The 14320-nt window shown below is 46.6% G+C and overlaps 1 protein-coding gene across 1 annotated transcript in view; it reads left to right on the top strand.

Moving 5' to 3' along the window:
• The window catches only part of CCNF (cyclin F), a gene marked incomplete at its 5' end in the record, with an annotated part of 11364 nt that extends 3257 nt beyond the window's left edge, over positions 1-8107 (top strand). Inside the window, 6 exons of the mRNA XM_015423592.1 lie at positions 685-865; positions 1225-1312; positions 3702-3801; positions 5051-5175; positions 6127-6296; positions 7248-8107. Coding sequence (XP_015279078.1) covers positions 685-865; positions 1225-1312; positions 3702-3801; positions 5051-5175; positions 6127-6296; positions 7248-7705 — 1122 coding nt within the window. The remainder of the gene's footprint in view (positions 1-684; positions 866-1224; positions 1313-3701; positions 3802-5050; positions 5176-6126; positions 6297-7247) is intronic.
• Positions 8108-14320: the final 6213 nt, after the last annotated feature.

Here is a 14320-nt window from a genome sequence, read left to right as displayed (position 1 = left end):
CAAGCCCTCCCCGTGGCTTCTCCTGCCCTCCCACCGAGGCGGCCGAAAGGGAGAAGCTGGCCACGGGCCCCACCGCCCCCTCCTGGCCTGCCCGCCGATGCGCCCGAGCCCTTTACGGCCCTCCCCGTGGCTTCTCCTCCCCTCCCGCCGAGGCGCCCATGGGGGAAGTGCCACCCAGAGCACTCCCCCTCCTGACCCCCTCCCTCACCCGGGAACGATTGCTAGCGTCCGTCACATACCTGTCCGCAACGGGCCTTTCTCCTGGTCATCTATAAAGATTTTGAACAAAACAGGTCCCACGACAGATCTCTGAGGCCCTCCACTTGTCACTCCTGTCTAAGAGGATGAGGAACCCTTCGCAAGCACTCTTTGGGTGCGATCTGTCAACCAGTTACAGATCCACTTAACAGTCATAGGATCCAAGCCACATTTCACCAATTTGCCAACCAGAATGTTATGTGTAACCTTATCAAAAGCCTTACTGAAATCAAGATAAACTATGTCTTCAGCATTCCCCTCGTCCAGCAAGGTGGAAGAGCTGAAACTGACACATTATCAAAGTTGAGGAACATGTAGAGTACCAAGTGTAGGAACCTCGCAAAGTATTCATTTTCCCCGTGTTTCCTAGATTGATTGATTCCTCTCTTCCCAGTCAACATCCTTTTGCACTCTCTCATTTTAAAGGTCCCTACTATCGTGGACTACAGGGAAGTGCTACTGAACATAATCCCACTGGAGAGAAGGACTGTGCACCTGTACAGCTTCATCTGTGAACTCTCGCTCCTCAACACGGGTCTCTGCCAGTACTCTCCTGCCTGCCTGTCTGCCGCAGCGTTGTTACTCGCCAAACTCCTGCACCGGCAAGGTGAGTGATGCTTTTTGGCATCCCCCCCGGTGCCTTGACTGGATGCATTGTTCTCCTGGGGGCTCTTTTTGTAGCAGGTACTCATTTGCATATTAGGCGACACCCCCCCTAATGTAGCCAATCCTCCAAGAGCTTACAGTAGCCCCTGTAAGAAGAGCTCTGTAAGCTCTTGGAGGATTGGCTACATTAGGGGGGGTGTGTGGCCTAATATGCAAAGGAGTTCCTACAACAAAAAGAGCCCTCCTCTGACCCAGCAGATCATGTTGGAGCAGCCCCCTGCAAGGACAGAGGAGGCTTCCAGGGAAATTACTCCACATAGTGTTGTGAATTTTTGTGTTTTAATTTTTCCCCCCTCTTAGGTCATCCTTGGACAAGCCAGTTATCAGAATGCACGGGGTTTTCCCTTGAAGAGCTGAAGCTCTGTATGCTGAGTCTCCACAAGAAATGGTAAAAATCGTATGGCCTTGTGGTGGTGGGGAGGGGGCAACGGAAGATCTTTCTGTCCAGCTGTTAGTCAAGCTCAGTGGGACTACTTCCCTGGTCCATGCTTTCTTCCTTCTGTATAGGAATATTGATTTCTAGATGTCTCCTGCATTCTCCTGTGATATCTTTCTGATAACAGGCTGTGCCTTGTTTCCTGTTGAAGCCATATGGCCTGCACATTTGGCTGGAGAAACTTTATAGCCCTGCCATATGACCACACATTCTTTCACACCTCTAAGGGGGGAGGCAGACATGATGGCTCAGCCTGGCCACAGGCCAAAAGTCATGTAGGCGATGGGAAAGGCTGGAGGTTGGGTCACCTGACTGCAGAAGGAGTTCCCAAACTCCCAGCCTATCCCCACATGCACCCATGACAACTAATAATTGGCTCAAGTGGTTAAGACACTGAACTGCAGGCTGTGGAAGGTCAGTAGTTCAGCAGTTCGAGACCCGGGTGCCGCATGATGGAGTGAGCTCCCATCTCTAGTTCCAGCTCCTGCCAACCTAGCAGTTCGAAAGCAAGAAATTGCAAGTAGATAAATAGGTACCACTTCGGTGGGAAAATAACAGCGTTCCGTGCGCCTTGGTGTTTAGTCATGCCGGCCACATGACCACGGAAACGTCTTCGGACAGCGCTGGCTCTTCGACTTTGAAATGGAGATGAGCACCGCAACTCTAGAGTCGGACTCGACTGGCTTTCGAGCAAGGGAACTCGCAATTGGCTCCTGGCCAGGGCTACTTTGTGACTGGAATGGGCCTATAACTGGTCATTCCCAATGGGAGGGCTCCCCCTTAGAGGTGTGAAAGAATGTGTGGTTATATGGCAGGGCTATCAAGTTTTTCTGGCCAAATGTGCAGGCCATATGGCTTCAACAGGCAGAATGACATTCAATCTAGAAAAGACAAAAGAAATGCTAATGTAGCATTTTTTCAATTTTTCCGAAAATTTCCAGTTTTTTCCCGGAAAAAAACCGGGTTTTTTTCCGAGCTTCAAAATTTCCAGAAATTTTATATCTCTAGACTTGCATGAGATTTTATAGGGCAGATGTCTTCAGCTTTCCGGGAGCCCACTTTTAATCCCTCCCTGGACAGCAACATGGGATCCACTGAGTCAAAAGCATGTCACAGGAAGTAGCATGACCTCAGGGTTTCGTAAGAAAGAGCCTTGCCTGTGCCAGTTTGGTGTGGTGGTTAAGTGCATGGGCTCTAGTCTGGGAGAAACAGGTTTGATTCCCCACTCCTCCACTTGCAGCTGCTGGATGAACTTGGGCAAGCCATAGTTTTGTCAGAGCTGTTGTCTCAAGGACAGTTTCTGTCAAGAGCTCTCTCAGCCCCACCTACCTCACATGGTGTCTGTTGTGGGGTAGGGGAAGGGAAAGGAGTTTGTAAGCCGCTCTGAGACTCCCTTGGGTAGTGAAGGGCGGGGTATAAATCCAATCTCCGCCGCCACCTCCTCCTTTTAAAAAAGGGATTGCCTCTGAGTGGGCTTGGTAGGCTGTTTTCTTGCTGGAACCTGTAAAGAGAGGCAGGGGCCTGACACCCGTTTGCCATCTGCAAATGCAGCCTAGTGCCAGATCCTAAAAAAAAAGCTGCTGTTGCTTAGGAGACTCTTGAATTTAGAAAAGTGACATATGAGCCAGTGGGTCAAGCCAGTGTCTCTGATGCCTTCCAAAGCCTGGGTCCTCATTCAAACTCTGCTCATATGGCCATGCTAATAACAGGCTGCGACAGTAACTTCCTGTTCGAAGGAACAGGCCGGAGGAAGTCGTACACGCGCCTTCTGCTTACCCTTGGTAGGCTTTGCTGACTTTTGAATGTTGGGGAAAAGATCAAGATTCTCAGAAGTTCTTGGGAGTCTTCCCCCCACCGCATTATGATTACTCTATGGCTATCTTATGCAAAAGGTCACAGGAAGCAGGAGAGGAAAAGCTTGTTTATTATGGCAATAACTTTATCAGAAAGGTGAAACAGTTAATGTTTTTGATACATTTTGCAGAAACACAAATCTGTTCAACTCTAGAAATCCTAATATTTATTGCCAGGTGAAGGTTAAACAGGCAGTTTTGCATTCTGCATCCTTGCTAACACAATACAAACACATTTCTGTATCTCCATTGCAACCATTGTAATTAAGCGCTGGCTCTTCAGCTTGGAAACGGAGATGAGCACTGCCCCCTAGAGTCGGATTCGACTGGCTTTCGAGCAAGGGAACCTTTACCTTTACCTTTTTACCGCAAAGTGGGGGGGGAGGCCATGATGACATACAAAGGAATATTGCCCCTGTATGATTCTTAGTCTGTTTGAAAATTACCCAGTGAATCTTTGAAAGGTTTGTACTTGTCTCCCTCAAAAGCTTCCACGATGATGTTCCAAAGGACTATAGGCAGGTGTCCTTGACTGCTGTGAAGCAACGGTTTGAAGACGAGCGCTATGAAGAGATCAGCAAGGAAGAGGTACGTTGAACACCTTGGCTCACTGTCTGTGTTCTTGACCATAGGGAATAAGCGACAGGGGTGGGGGAACTTCCTGGGATATCAGTAAGGCAAAGCATGGCAGGATCGCTTGGTGGAATTCCTTATACAGGACAGGGAGTGGCATGTATTTTGTGAGTGCAGCGATCCTGAAATGAGTGGAAACAGGTCTGGCTGGCTGGCTGATGCTCTACAGAGGTACTGTAGCTGAATTGCTCTATAAGCTGCTGCCAGCATCTGTTATGAGAAAGCTAGGTCATTGTTGTTGTTGCTTTTTACAAGACCCTCAGTGTTAAAAGGGTCGAGCTAATCTCAAAATAAATCTTATCTGAAGGAATCATAAGAACATAAGAGAGGCCAATGTTGGATCAGGCCAAAGGCCCATCCAGTCCAACACTCTGTATCACACAGTGGCCAGAAATACCAGTGCCATCAGGAGGTCCACCAGTGGGGCCAGGACATTAGAAGCCCTCCCACTGTTGACCCCCCCTCCAAGCACCAAGAAGATAGAGCATCACTTGCCCCAGAGCCCCTATCTATACCTTGTGGCTAATAGCCACTGATGGACCTCTGCTCCATATGCTTATCTAATTCCCTTTTGAAGCCGTCCATGCCTGAATCACGCGAGACAGCTCTCTTGAGGGTAGAGAAATCAGTCTGCCTCTCAAGGCAGCAAGCGTTTATTTTATGCCCCCCACCCCACCCACCATAGGGTGAGGTTGGAACTTGCACGTACAGACACCGGGGAAGACGGATACTTTCTTAAGGATGCTTTACATAGTACAACGATTAACGAGCTACCGTCTTTAACATGCCCACAGGTCCAGGGATGTGCAAAGGTCTGGACTCTGGATTGATCAGAGTTACTGATCAATCCAGATGTTTACAGAGTCTGGAAATATGGGCTCGAATCAGGATCGGTGTGCCTAATCGCTGAGCCTTGCCCACACTTATCAAAATGTATATTTTATTTATGCAATGCTGCTGGGTTTGTCCCCGGCTTTTGCAAAGTGAAGGGGCTGGCAGCTGTCATGCCTGCCCTTTAGAATGACATTGCAATGAAAAAATGGGGGGGGGGGCAAACGACTATCTGCACGCAAAGCATCTGGGGCATATTTGACTAGTCAGGTTGGTTGGCAATATTTGACCAGGATCTGGTCCACTTTGGGACCCCTGGCTAGGCTGGGCAGCAGTAGCTGTTGGAACTGTCACCGGGTTTCTCTGCTTGTAGGTGATGAGTTATAGCCAGCTCTGTGCGCTGCTAGGAGTGAAGCAGGAAGACCCGGAGCCCAATTCTTGGCCTGCAAGCACAGTAGAAACCTTCCTTGCTTCTCCATCTGGGAAACGAACTAAAAGGTAAGCAAATTTCTTCCATTGGGACTCTCACTTCCGTGCTTGAGGCCTTGTCAGGCCAGCGGTGCTGCACTTCTGTCATCAAGGTACCCTTTTGTATCCTTTCCTTTTTACAGGGTTGTCCAGTACGAATGAGAGAAGCACAAGAAAAGCAGCTGGCCTCTTCTTAACTTGTGTTAAGGCTCAGGCCTAGGTGGGAAGAAACCACCTAAGAAAATAGCTGCTTACTTGTTTAATTGGGTGTTCGTCACATGCAAGAAAGACTGATCTGTCCCCTTATTTACTCAGCTATCCATTCTCACTGATGGCTTCCCTTAGACTTTCAGTAGATGGTTTCCTTTTGGGTCTTGTTTTTCTGTTCCTTTTTTGGGCTATTGTTTGTTCTGGGTTGGCTTTTTCTGTGGTGGTGGTTTAAATGTTTGTTTTTAATCGTTTTTTATGGCTGCAGTGCTATAATTATTCAAAGGGTACATATAGCATTTTGTATTGTGAAGATGCTTTGGGGAACCTGTTTGGGGTGAGAGTGTAAATTGGAAACATGCAGGTGGGCAGCCACGTTGGTCTGAAGCAGTAGAACAGATTTCGAGTCCAGAGTGGCACCTTTAAGACCAACAAAGGTTTTTTCAAGGTATGAGCTTTCGTGTGCACGCACACTTCCTCAGATACAATGATATCTAAAGAAGGGTGCGTGCACAAAAGCTCGCATATGCAAACGACCTCTGTGTTCTGACTGGCTATGGGGGGGAGAGGAACAGCAAACTGTTTAGAATGTTGGAGGCGAGACTCAAGCAATGCAGCCAGTGGATAGGGACAGATTCTGAGTGACACACCAGGGCGCCAACCAATTCCGGAGCGTGTGGAATGTTCTAGAGAAGTGCCACCACCCTTCGGCTTTTATATATAAGGGAGATTGCGTTTGGGGAATCTGTATGAACGACTGTATTCTTGGCACAGGAGAAGAGAAGACAGCATCCAGGAAGACAGGGGCAGCTTCGTAACAACCCCCACTGCTGAGCTGTCCAACCAGGAGGAGAGCCTTCTGGACAATTTCCTAGACTGGAGCTTGGATTCCTGCTCGGGTTATGAAGGAGATCAAGAAAGTGAAGGCGAGAAAGAAGGGGATGGTAAGTTTTTGTTGTTCATCTTTTTTGGGGGGTATTGGTTTTGCTGTCAAGAATATGGGAAAGGGTTGCGGCGGAGCAGGTGCTGCAGAGAAGGACTCAGCCGATGACCTGGAACTAGCAGAAGGAGTTCCAGCCAGAGATGCATATGATTTAAGATTAAGAGGACCGAAGTAACGCTTTAAACTTTAAAGACTTGCAAACGAAGATGATGGTGGAAGATTCTCGGCATGCACTTGAATGAACTGGAATACTAACATGAACCGACTAATTCTCTTATTGGTTAAAACTGAAGGGTGGAATATATAAAACTAACTGAATACTAACTGTTAATGATCTCTACTCTTGGGCTTTTAGTTATAGTGTGGGTTTGATTTTCTGTCTTCAAATCCCGGGGTTCTGTTTCCTTCCCTTCTTATCTGTCTTTTAGTTTGTAGGTGTAACAAGAAATAAATAGAGCTACCCTGTCTTCAGGGGATTAAAAAATATATATATATGGAAAAGGGTGTGTGTGTGTTAAGTTTATGGGATGCAGTCAAGTGATAAGCAATACTTCTTTAGACTGTGTGTTTGAATGTTCCCCTTTCTGCCTTCCCCCCCAGCCCAATAAGAAACTCCTTCAAAATGTGTTTTATTATTGGGGGGGGGGACCACCTGAGAATGTAACTCATAGCAAACTTCAAAGAAATGTGCAATCTGCCAGCCCCCAGAAAAAGCCCTCCTATTATTTGTATAGATTTAATAAACTGCTTGGCCAAAGATGGAGATTTTTAGTGTAGAACTGTTTTATCACCTGCCGTATGCTAATGCTGTATAGCAAGAAAAGGAAATAAAGCAGCTGGAACTGGGAAATGAAATAACTTGCCATTTGGTACTTGTATGGTGTAATCCACTGGAATTCGGAAAGTTTCACATAGCTACTATAATTTGTATTTCTCTTTTCCTGCTGTGCAGTTACAGCTCCCAGTAGTGTCCTGGATGTAGCTGTAGTCTACGTGGATCCTAAAGACCACTGCTGTCAAGAATCCAGTGATGAAGAGTGCCTTGCTAAGGATGGGTCGGCACATGACCTGAGGAAAAATGACCCGCCAGGTGGGGTGAAGAAGTGGCTCGTGTGTCACACCCTGCGAGAATCCACCTTGGAAGCCAGCTCTGGGTATTCCTCCGTCAACAGTGCCAGCTCTCCCCCTACTACAAATTGCGACTTTGGTGTGGTTCTCAAAACTACCTCAGCGCGGCTTCCAGGCCCTGCGAAGAACCAAGGCCCACCTTTGCCTTGGAACGCAAAAGCGTGTTTCCCTTCCGTCTGCACTAGGCCGAGCAAGAAGAGTGACCGGAGGCGGGTGAAAAGGAAAAACGTGGCCGAGTACAGTGAAGCGGAGAGGATGAATTTGGGCTTCATAAGCCTCTGATGCGCTACTGCTCTCGCCTCAGTCAGTCTGGAGAACAGGACATTTCTCACTGAGCCTCTGGTCGGGTGCCCATAAAATGGTTGCCGGGCCGTGTGGCCCTGCTCACCACTGATGTTTACTTCAGAACTTCCCTTGAGTTTCTGTCCTCCTTCCCTCCTGGCAGTGGTATGTTAGTGTCCAAATTAAGAGCCAGTGGGACGTGCCGTATCAAAGTGCCTCGGGGCAAGTGGGGGGAGTACCCCAACTCCTTCTGCTCCCACTCTATGCAAACAGCAACCTCTTTCCGACTTGTGCCAAATTAGTGTTCTACCCGAATCCCTCTTGTGTCTGCAAGGTTTGGTGCAGCCTGGCCCCCGTTTGGGAGCAGGCCTTGCAGCATGTTAACGTGTGTGACTGGGATATGCCGACTGGTTTTTACACTTTGCCTCTCTGCTGACTGTGATACTTCAAAACAGCATCTTCCAGAGTATTGTGCTAATTATAATACCCTGGTTTTACAAAAGAATTTCTCTTAAAAACTGAGGCCAGGTGCTGAACTGCAGACTTTAGGAGGATTAATACAGATGAGTTCTGTGCTAATGATTTGCTTGAAACCCTTCTGCATCTGGTTTTTTCTCTTCCTCTTCCTAGTTCTCTTTGACGTTCCTCTTCTTGTTCTGATTTGATGAGTTCTTACATTAATTAAAAATTACAGGTTCTTGGTGTCTGACTTAACTCCAGTGTCAGGCTGTGCTTCTACAGTGGAACAACAGGGTGCAGCTGATGATGTGAACTTAAGCTGAATGAGATCTGTGAGCATAACAGGAGGGTAGAAGTACAGATCAGTTTGGAGCAACTTGTGGCTCCAAGGATCTACAGGAATGAATTGTCCTTTGCAAAAAAAAAAAGTTACGGCAGTTGGGATGCCCTGTTTTTACACTTTCAAGCTTGGAATTTCTTCCACCGGAGTAACCACTTACTTTCCTTCTGTCTGTACATGATAAAAAACTTGGACTGAATGGTACCCAAATAGCCACTTTTGGCTTTTGTAAAGGTGTAAGAAAACTTCTGAATAGGGGCTTCTGTTGTGTCTTCAGAGGCACAGAATAAGGCCCTGGTCCCTTCTATAAATTATGCCTCTTTAGACTGTATTCCAAGGTGAAAAAACTTGTGTGATGCTAATGACTACAAGAATTTGAGACACACTGGACAGTCTCAGTTCTTAAGGTAATGTCGGTGACAATTCATGTTGGCTAGTGACCATGTTTTTTATTAAAAAAAAAGAAACCATGTTTTTATAAAACTTTTGACTCCTGCCTTTTTTTGGGTGGTAGAGGAAGGGCTTGCCGAGATCTGCTTGGAAGGTGTATGTACATCTTGTAACTTTAACTGGCGCACGTGTACTTCAGTGGACATGGCTGTATTGCTAGACTGGGAAAAGAAAAGCTCTCAGCTGCTGTCTAGATGCAGTATGTCATGCGTTCTTTCCAGACACCCTCCCTGGGAACTTCTGGGGAGGACGGTGCATTATGTAGGGCAGAGGGCGGCCTAGCGATGCCCTGAAACATAGGCAGAATCTACACGTAACATCTGTGCGAGCAGGCTGTAGTCCACGAATAACGTTTGTTTAGTCTTTAAGGTGCCACCAGACTCCTGTTTGTTAGAAGTATAGTGAGTGGATGACCAGAAGGGGTAAGTTTTCTGCTCATCTAGCTGGAAGGGTTGGTTTGGATGGGGGTTGGCCGTGGGTCAGTGGTAGAACATCTGCTTTGCAGGCAGTTCGTCCCTGGTCTGATCCTGGACATTTCCAGTTAATTAGGTTAATTGGAAGTATCAAGCTGCTCATCTAGCTGGAAGGGTTGGTTTGGATGGGGGTTGGCCGTGGGTCAGTGGTAGAACATCTGCTTTGTAGGCAGTTCATCCCTGGTCTGATCCCGGACATTTCCGGTTAATTAGGTTAATTGGAAGGATCAAGTTTTGTAGGTAATGTGGAATAATTGGGCGGGGACCTTGAGACGCTGCTGCCAGTCTTGTCGGACTGAGTATAAAGCAGCTCCATGTGTATGTGTTTGTACAAAGCAGTCATCCAGTATGGAAATCTAGGTACAGGGGAAAATGTACCATTGGCTTCATGACTGATGAACTAATTGCAAAATATGCACACCACTGGAAAAGGTTTTTCTACGTGGAAAGTCGTAAACCGTCACATTGCTTTTGAAGATGTTGCATTCTCTTTTCCAATAGTCCAGTGGGCATATATAAGGTTTAACTGAGCTGTTGTGTCCTAGACAAAGCAGTGGCATCCTAAGAATCCTTTCCTGGGGAGAAAGAATAGACCAGAGTAGGATTCTGTGTTAGACCTGCTTAAGACTGCCACTTAAAATGCAGTAAGCATTGGGCCTCCCTTTGAAGTTTCTCATCCAGAAAATGCTGCAATAGACATTAGCCCTGCTCTCACAACAGTGAGGGTTGCAATTCCTTTATTTTATGTTTTGAGTTAAAGCTATTAAAATTGCAATCCCTTAGGGATTGTGTTTTTCATTCTGAAAACATGTGTAAGGGTGATGGTTAGAAAACGGCTACAGAATGGCATCCAAAACCTTGCATCTGTGTGATTTGTAACGTACTTGCATCTGTCATGGTAAATCTTTTTTTCTGGCAGAAGCCTTCCATAGCTTTCCATTTGAACGCCACACCTAAACTCCATGCTGGGGTGGTTACACTTGACTTGGTAAAAACTGTTTCTGGGTTGTTGGAGAAAGCAATTTCCTTCCATTCTGGGCACAGAAGTATATTGAAGGGTTTCCTACCTGGGGTGGTTACACTTGACTTGGTAAAAATTGTTTCTGGGTTGTTGGAGAAAGCGTTTCCTTCCATTCTGGGCACCGAAGTATATTGAAGGGTTTCCTAATGGGTCCTCTGCAACACTTCTGGAAACCAGTTAGTATGAATGTCTCAGATTATGATTGCTGCTAGGTGCAGTGTGGAAGGCAAGGGATTGTGCAGTATCCAAATTGTGGAGCGACCTCCTTGTGTTATTATTGCTGAGGAAGGTTTTTGAGTACAGAAAAGGATGGAAGACTGAGGCTGGAATGCTAGGGACCCTTAAAGGTAAAGGTTCCCTTGCTCGAAAGCCAGTCGAGTCCGACTCTAGGGTTGCGGTGCTCATCTCCGTTTCCAAGCCGAAGAGGCAGCGCTGTCCGAAGACGTTTCCGTGGTCATGTGGCCGGCATGACTAAACACCAAGGCGCACGGAACGCTGTTCCCTTCCCACCGAAGTGGTCCCTATTTATCTACTTGCAATTTCTTGCTTTCGAACTGCTAGGTTGGCAGGAGCTGGAACTAGAGACGGGAGCTCACCCTGTCACGCGGCACCCGGGTCTTGAACCACTGAACTACTGACCTTCCACAGCCTGCAGTTCAGCGTCTTAACCACTTGAGCTTACCCAGGGAATAATCACTGAATGTGTAGGTGTGCATATAATTGTGCTGCAATTCTCTGTTATGTGCCTGCAGCAGTTTTATCCATGGGCACAGGAAGAAATAGATGACTACCCTTGAGGGTGTTTGGAACGGCATTTAGAAATTAAAATATGGCAGTGAAGCTAATCTGTGTTTAAATGTACTGCTCCTCTGGTTATTTCCAGTTGGTCAGCTTTATGAGTGTACAGGATTAAACCCCTCAGGCCGGTCCAGGGATGCGAGGCAATCCTGTACTTTTCCAGTACATTAAACAACAAACCACGAGATGGTCTATACACTCTCTGGTTTCAGAACAATGTGCCACCAGTACCTCTACATTAGTTCCCCCCAACCGGATATTAGAGGTTCAAACTCTCAGTTGGTATCTGGAACTTAACACATTAGCAACTCACTCAGAGATGCACACTCTTACCAAGGTAGCATGTGTGGTCAGGGTTAGCCACCAGATTTAGACTTGGAACTCAGGTACAACATCAGAGACCATTTAGAAACAATTTTTTTTTTTAATTCAGTACAGACCTTAACACAGACTACCAGAGTTTACCAAAATAACAAGCCTAAGGCGATTTGCCCTAACTACACAGTACAAGATACATATTTACCAAGTTCAGGAACATCCAAACAGTCCAAGGGATTTTGAAGAAAAAATCCATCTTTGCTCAACCATGTGGTCCAATTCACAAAACAGTTCTTTGTCCCTCACGAGACGGCATTTCTAGGTGCCATAAAACAAGCAGAGGGAACAGGAGCAGAGACCAAGAGGGCTCATTCCCCTCAGGATCAATCAAACCCCAATCTAGTCACGATTAGCTGTGGCCATCCAGCCAACCACGACAGGGATGTGGCCAATTGTTGGTTGTCATAGCTGCAACATAGGATTGGCTAGAAGTTTGGAAACTCCTCCTGCAGTCAGGTGACCCAGCTTCTAGCTTCTCCATCGCCTACGTGACTTGTTGAATGTGAGGCAGAGCCAGGAGCCATCAGGTCTGCCTCTTCCACTTAGAGGTGTGAAAGAATGTGTGGTTATATGGCATGGTTATAAAGTTTCTCTGGCCAAATGGTCAGGCCATTTGGGCTTGTGAGAAGAAATAAGACACAGCATGTTACCAGAATGTAATCACAGGAGAAGGCATGGATTATAGAAAGCAAAATTTCTATACAATGAGCAAAAGAAACAAAGCAGACCAGCAAGGCTAAGAGGATGGCCAAGTGACATCAGTGCAAAATGCTGCTTTAATGTGCTTCCTGCTTGTTACTGTTGCCAGTCTGACAAAGATGGAGTGGTGACCAAGAGCGGGTGCTCAGAGGTCTTCCACTAAAGCTTCTATATTCCAATATTAATACAAAGTGGCCTCTTACAACCAAAGGTCACCAATCTTCTTGCCGCCCCCATTAGATCCACCAGTTTGTTTTTGTCAAGCAATGCTCTCACCGTCTCTGGCTGGTTCTTCAAATCACCCCGACCTGCCATTTTTGTACCTCCTTCCTTTTGTGGTTACATTACTAAGGTGAGATTTAGATGTGTCAACAGGAATGTTGACCAACAAGTCTTTCAAGTGTGGTTCTGTGCCCTAGAACACAACTACTTTTCACCGATAGGCAGCCTAATTAAGCAAGACACACTGAATGCAAAGCCCCCCTTTTTTTTTAAATCTCGCCAATATGTTTAAGAGTTCTTTACGAAAAAGCCCACTACGAGGCAATGCAAAGCAATTAATCAAGAATGTGATGGAAAACAGCACTGCCAAGGAAATAGGTTGCTGACAGCCACGTAAGGTAAAGGTTCCCTTGCTTGAAAGCCAGTCGAATCCGACTCTAGGGTTGCGGTGCTCATCTCCGTTTCAAAGCCGAAGACATTTCCGTGATCATGTGGCCAGCATGACTAAACACCAAGGCGCACGGAACGCTGTTACCTTCCCACCGAAGTGGTCCCTATTTATCTACTTGCAATGTCTTGCTTTCGAACTGCTAGGTTGGCAGGAGCTGGAACTAGAGACGGGAGCGGCACACTCGGGTCTCGAACTGCTGAGCTACTGACCTTCCACAGCCTGCAGTTCAGCGTCTTAACCACTTGAGCCACCGCAGCTCCCGGGACAGCCACGTTAGTCCCAAGCAAAATCAAAACTCCTTTGATGCGGATTGTTAAGACCAGGACAAAATTAATGGGTGCTGCAGCTGTGTCTAATGCAAGCTGATAACAGTGCATGCTGAAATACTTGTGGCATGGAGCCAGTAATTTTGGGACGTGTGTTCAAGGCTATTGGAGGAAAAGGCTCAACCTAAACTGACAGGTACTTTGATGTGCTTAAAGTTATGTAATTGCTAGGGAAGAGAACCGGATATGGAACAACTGATTGGTTCAGCATAGGAAAAGGAGTACGACAAGGAGAAATTACAACAAGGGATTGCCAGGCTTTTTCAGTGTCTTCGTGCCCATAGCTAGGACTTTTAAAGATAGAACAGTTTTACTTAGGAAAAAAATAAGTGGTTCTGCTGCTGCTAGGAGCAAGGGTTTCCCCCCCAAAGTACTGTGTTTTTAATGTGAGCTGAAAATCCAGGGAAGGAGCCTGGATAAAACTCCTTCCTTGCTTGCTGCCTAGTGGCTTCTATCTTTCAAAAACTCCTGGGAGTTTTATAAGCCTGACAATTAATATAAACGACACTATGTGCTCATCATACTTTGCACCAAGAATGTTATGCATATTAAAATATCACAGTGTGATTTCTCCTGGGAGAACCCCCCCCCCAAGCACCAAGAAGACAGAGCATCACTTGCACCAGAGCCCCTATCTATACCTTGTGGCTAATAGCCACTGATGGACCTCTGCTCCATATGCTTATCTAAGGACTATAAGGAAGGCCGAGCACCGAAGAATAGATTCTTTTGAACTATGGTGCTGGAGAAGACTCTTGAGAGTCCCTTGGACTGCAAGAAGATCAAATCAGTCAATCCTAAAAGAAATCAACCCTGACTGTTCCCTGGAAGGCCAGATACTGAAACTCAAGCTCAAATACTTTGGCCACCAAATGAGAAGGGAGCACTCACTGGAGAAGACCCTGATGCTGGGAAAGATTGAAGGTCAAAGAAGACGGGGACGGCAAAGGATGAGATGGTTAGACAGTGTCATCGACGCAACGAACATGAAATTGAGC

This window comes from Gekko japonicus, unplaced genomic scaffold (genome assembly GCF_001447785.1).
Source record: "Gekko japonicus isolate JY-2015 unplaced genomic scaffold, Gekko_japonicus_V1.1 scaffold4261, whole genome shotgun sequence".
Taxonomy (NCBI): Eukaryota; Metazoa; Chordata; class Lepidosauria; order Squamata; family Gekkonidae; genus Gekko; species Gekko japonicus.
This window is presented reverse-complemented; position numbering and strand designations above follow the sequence as displayed.